Source organism: Mytilus edulis, chromosome 3, assembly GCF_963676685.1.
Source record: "Mytilus edulis chromosome 3, xbMytEdul2.2, whole genome shotgun sequence".
In the NCBI taxonomy this organism is placed as follows: Eukaryota; Metazoa; Mollusca; class Bivalvia; order Mytilida; family Mytilidae; genus Mytilus; species Mytilus edulis.
This window is the reverse complement of record NC_092346.1, coordinates 23,517,354-23,523,571: the sequence shown is the minus strand read 5'-3', so window position 1 is coordinate 23,523,571 and position 6,218 is coordinate 23,517,354. Positions and strand designations below refer to the sequence as shown.

At 29.8% G+C, this 6,218-nt stretch overlaps 1 protein-coding gene across 1 annotated transcript; it reads left to right on the top strand.

Moving 5' to 3' along the window:
- The first annotated feature begins 461 nt into the window (after window positions 1–461).
- Window positions 462–5,868, top strand: LOC139516022 (homeobox protein Nkx-2.2a-like). Its single transcript, XM_071305827.1, has 2 exons — window positions 462–864; window positions 3,818–5,868. The coding sequence occupies exons 1-2, from the start codon at window positions 609–611 to the stop codon at window positions 4,576–4,578; spliced, it is 1,017 nt and encodes a 338-aa protein (XP_071161928.1). The 5' UTR covers window positions 462–608; the 3' UTR covers window positions 4,579–5,868.
- The last annotated feature ends 350 nt before the right edge of the window (window positions 5,869–6,218 follow it).

The window sequence follows — 6,218 nt, the reverse complement described above, 5'->3', positions numbered from 1 at the left end:
CAAGTGATCTACTCTAATGTAATAACGACTTTATTTATTTATCAGCAATAATATATTTAAAGTTAGTCCCACATTTGTAGTGGACAGCATCTCAATTATTCAATTATAACATATTTGAATAGAAAGTTTATGTAAAGAGAGAAAACAAGCTTAAGAAGAGCTTTCTAATAATTATTTAATACAAGAGTAAAAATTGAAAGTTTAGTGATTATTCTGCATGATACGATCTATGCAGACAGAAATGACTTCTTATTAGGGCTTTAAAACACCATCGATTTTCCACTAACCACGCCTTTAAATAAACAAATTAAATCCAGGTAGGCGTTACAGTTTCTGGATGAAATCTCCAATAAAATTTGTATTTTCCGGGTGGTTTTATTGTCCTACCAGAATCCTAACCAACATGGACACGCCCTCAATTTTCCTCATGACAAGGCATTAATGGTAATAGCACGGTTAAAGTGACAGTTTTTGCTATGCTGCTCGCATGGCTTCTTAATTCGAGGAGAAACTAACCTAAGAGGCAATCCACGTTGGTGAAGTGCCCAGTTTGCGTTTGAAGTGCTCCCGATTTTACTATCTAAGCATAAAATCAATTTTACACTTAAATGGAGGTCCCGCTGGAAGTTATGAATGGAGAGAAACATAGCAGTAGCTTTTCAGTGAAGGATATTTTGGATTTGCCTAAAGGAAAAATTAGCTGTAGTCCTGTAGATTCTCAAACCCCAACAGTAAACAGTAATGTTTTATCATCTATTCCATCCGTACCTGATGTAAGTGATTTGCCTGGAGTTACTAGCTACTATGATAACGACAATCCGTACAGTAGATGGTTACAGACTAACGAAAATATACCATACTCAAGTAAGTACTAACGAAAATATAACATACTTAAGTAAGTACTAACAAAAAAATACCGTACTCAAGTAAGTACTAACGAAAAAAACACGTACTCAATTAAGTACTACAAAATGTAACATAAAGACGTGAACATTGAGGTGACAAAACACCTTTATATTGTTGAACATGTAACGGATTACTTTTTTTTAAATCAGTTTTTTTTTTTCTAATATGCTACTATATTAAAATTAACTTTACTATTTCAGCAAATGATCATTGTCTTGTGATAACAAGAGACAAAAGTATGTCTTTAAACAAAAGTATGTCTTTAGACAAAAATATGTCTTTAGACAAAAATATGTCTTTAGACAAAAATATGTCTTTAAACACGCCTCAAAATTGTCTTAATGCATCTCAAGAGACACCAAAAGTTTTGTTAGATATCCACGACATTTATACCTTTTTACGTTAGAAAATAAAGATTAAAGTAGAAATTGTTTAGTCATAGTAATAATGCAGTACATTGTCTCTCATTGCTCTATCGACATTATTATTAGACAGCATTGATATCTATTATAAAACTAGTATAAAACTAGGTTTGAATTTGCACAATTTTATCCGTTGAAGTTTTACGACTTGGGCATTATCAAAATCAAACATTATAAAGTCTTCTAATAGATTATTCTGTAACGTGTGCTGATAAACAATTTAACTTTTTAGGTAAATAATCAGATTTTTATCATTTACATCGACAATTTAATATTCAACAATAATATTAGTAAAATTAACAATACAATTATGTTACATACATATTATTTATATTCTTTCTGCTATAGTTCAATGGGTTTTTTTCTGTATATGTACAAATGTACAATCCAAACACTACATGTATTTACTCTGTTTTTGTTGAGGGAAAAGATTTATTATTTCAACAAGAATATACGGGAAATAGCATGTAATTTATTCTGTGTTGTTTTCATTTTTTAAAACCACTTGTAGATATAAAATATTAAAACCGGAACTGAAATATATCTATTTTTTTACCGGAAAATTTCCGTGAAAACTGAAATAAATTATATTTAAATGATATGATAAATATTCGAAAAGTTAACTGTAATTTTAAGATCGCATTTAAAAAATGATAGAAAGCAATAGGACTGTCACTTTTCGCCCAGCATTTTTTTCCTTCAAACAAGCCAACAGAAGCTTCATTTAATGTAATATATATTTAATTTTTGAACTTTTCAAATTTATCTACAAGATGAATTAGGATTCAAAAGTATTAAAACACGAACATAACTATAAGCAAAGGAAAATGTATACTAAATTGATAGATATTTGGATTGAATATCTTAACTTTCGCACTGGAAATTAGTTGTTTGAACGCTCGTCATTTTAAGTAAATGACTAATAAGTATACGTGTTATCTTTATGGAATGTTTATTTATCAGTACATAGCAAATTTTAATATAAGATTCTGAAATAAACCTAATATATATGTATATATATAGGTTATGTTTAATGTACATTACTAAACTTAGTAAATTTCAAGTTTTAGAAAAAGTACTGAACCTATATTTTTTTTTAAGTTTTGTCTGATTCATGACTATCTATATATTGGAAATACAATTCTTTGAAAAGAACTGTCAGAGTGAATTAGTTATTTCTGAATACACTCGGCAACCAATCAACTCACTGCACCAATTGTTATGATGAACACTAAATCCTTTTAAAATTAATTTAAATTTCTAAAAATATTTTGTGATTTTAACTGTATATGTATCTATTGTAATTCAGATTATATACATTAATTATATTAATAGCGTGTGTATTTATATTTATGGTTGCTCGTCCAGTAAAATATGAAACAATAATTCGGTGAATAATGCAACTATTTTAAGACAAATATTCGGCAGTTGCACATTAATGGGATTGGCGAATTTCACAGATTAATAAAAGTATATATATTAAGTCAGATAGTTTCTTTCTTGCATTATTACTTGTATTTGAATAAATTGATTTCCACTTATCTGAGAATTAAAACTTGTAATTTTTACATTTTAAAGTATACATCAATTACAGCATATAACTGTTGTGGTTGATCGTGTAATTTCTTCGCCCCATTGTATTGATAGTTGCTAACGCTCATTCCCTTTACTCTTCAAACGCAAATCATTATATGGCCTTTACTTGTATTATTTGAACTGAATATTTGGAGGTAAATTGGTACAAATAGCAAACAGTTGTCTATATTGATCAATGTTAAATGCAAAATCTAACACCATTAAGCTTTTAAAGATTGTTGAAAATCAATTTCATATTTGATAAAATTCATCAAATTAATACGTTTGTGTGTGGCCCTATTATCACGAATTATTATACAATAAGCATACAGTATTTTCAAATTGTGCTATCACTTTCATTTAATCACTGCAGTCATAAATGTTTTTGTTGTATTAGTGCGAGTTTAATTTTTTATCCGATTTAGTTTCCCTTAAATTTTAACCAAAAAATGGTACTTATTGCATTGAATGAACTTGCATAAATGCAAAGATTTATAATCTATCTAAACGGAATATTGCACGTTGATATATATATTTATAAAAATGTATAAAATAAAGTTAGAAAATCGTTTATAAAGTTTAACAGTACAAGATATTATAAAATTAAATAATCAATTCAAAGTTCTTATTTAAAAATTACATAACAATTGATGTTTAGAATCGCTCCTGGGAATTTTTTGTATAGGATGTTTTCCCCAGGTGTTGACGGGGCGTTTGAACAAATTTAAAAGATGTTTTCATCAAGCTTGCCAATAAAATTTCATCATAGCTGTTCCTAAATAATCCGTATCAATACCCATTATATTTGGGTGATGAATTCCGACCAGGGTTGTTACTGTGTGTAAACGCTTTTAATTAGATTGTAGTGGGAATTTTCTGATTGAAGGCGTTTATTAAGTGATTTCTCTTTTCAGATGTATCACACCTGAACTCTCCAGGCGATTCAAGTCATTCTAGTGATATTTCCGCAACAGAAAGTCATCCTGGTGTTAATAAAAAACACACAACGGTGAAATCAGAAGGAAATAGTGACAACAATTGTGAAAAAAGCGGTGAAAATAACTCTAATAATAGCGAATCACAAAAGAAACGAAAGCGAAGAGTTCTATTTTCTAAAGCCCAAACTTACGAACTTGAACGTCGTTTTAGACAACAAAGATATCTTTCAGCACCAGAGAGAGAACATTTAGCCAGTATTATAAGACTTACGCCGGTGCAAGTTAAAATATGGTTTCAGAATCATCGTTACAAATTAAAGCGCTCTAGGCAAGAAAAAGGACTTGATCTTAACCCTTTGCCATCGCCTCGGCGCGTGGCAGTACCGGTTCTTGTGCGCGATGGAAAACCATGTCAACCAAGTATGAATAACTCTATGGTCAAGTCTCCTGATCAACTAGCGCTACAACAAAATATAGGTTCATCTTTAAATCATCAACAGTTACAAAATATGAACATGAATTCTATGGTATCACTTCCTGGTATGAACAACTCTATGTCTGGTATGAACCCCTCGTCTATATCATCCAGTATAAACAATATGAACATGAGTTGTTCTTATAATTCAGCAGTGGGATCTATGAACTCTATGAACCTTAACATGAACATGAACCATAATATGAATGTTTTACCAAGCTATACACATCCCCTTATGCAACCCCAGACACGATGGTGGTAGTATTCATTGCCTTTGTCGTCCGATTCCATCCAATTATACATGTATTCATCGGTTTGACGAGTCTCGTTTTTTTAATTTTTATTTTATAACTAAATTCAAAGTGCTTCAAGTGATCTGTCTTGTGCTGTTTAAAAAAGATCTTTGTTTCGTTTCTTACAACACGAGACCGTGCTTTATTCCTCTGTGATTTGCAATACTTCATTAGTCTTCTGAAAGTGCTAAGCACAAAGTACTTCGTTGCATTATTTCTGAATAATTGGATTTTCTTTAACCAGAAATTCGATTTTTTTTTCACAAAAAAATCAGAAACTGATGAGATTTTTAACACGCATCTGTTAAAAACAGTAGATGTTTTCCAGAGATCTTTATTTGAATACTTTTATATATATTTATATATACATTTTACAAATGCAATCTACTAGTTTTTATTGTTGAATATCACAAATCAATAAATCATTTGAATCAGTGTATATCCAATGCTATGTCGATGATATTTTAAAAATGTATGTAAATACTATCTATGCATTCTATGCCGATAGATGATTCAATGCTGTCACTAGAAATTATTTGATATAAAGAAGATACAAAAAGAACATGTTGCTTTCTGAGGCGTCTAGTCAAATATTTTATATATGAAAAAGAAAAACAACGAAAAAGGGGCATTATAAATGTCAATCGAGTCTACTTAGTTTCCATTATAGATACCCTTGTGCATTTGTGCAATATTTCACAAAACGAGAATAACTGCTAAACAAACATAATTATATTATATATTGCATAAATGGCGCGTAGGGCACTTGCCACGCTGAGAAAAGAACAAAAGTTGGGCTCAATTTGAAACGAATTACATATGTGTGTGTTAATCATGGATATGCGTTAACCATTGAATTCACACTGTCACCATATGTTTGAAAGTTTATCTTTTGGGGCGAGCTGAAAAAAAGTATGAAATTCATGTTATAAACAATGCTGATGTTTAATTTCCACGCAGATTATGCTATATATTTTACCGGCAATAGATGCTCATCCTGCAGTCTATGCATATATAATTTGCACCAGTTTTCTAATTTATTAAAGACTTTGACGGTATGCAAATCATGTTAGAAACAAATTGTTCGTAATATTGGTGTAAACCTTCTTAAAGCTTCCCATTTATATTTTATTTTACCGGCAATGTTGCTTGCCCTGAAGTTGATACATATATATGATTTACTTTGATTTTCCAACATTTCGCTTATTCTCATGACCTTTCAAATATATAGTTTTAATTATTAAATGTTTGCATGTAAATTGTTTCTTGATATCGTGTTTACTATTATATCGATAAACTTTCTGTAATAATTACAGACAGATGTACATATTCCTACGTCAATTCACAAAATATTTATAAATTTACCGAGAAAACAATAAAATATGATTTTCAAAATATCACATCACATTTAGAACTGTTTTGTTTTTTCTAATTATCATTTTTTTAATTTGAGTATCTGGTATAGTTTAATTTTGTATGACTTTTGATAACTGACACTCAAAAAGATAATGCTACCCAGTACCAATATTGTAATGCCGGACATATTTGATATTATCTCTTCTTTTGGCATGTTTCTCCATCTCTCTGTTTCTATAAATATTTTCAAATA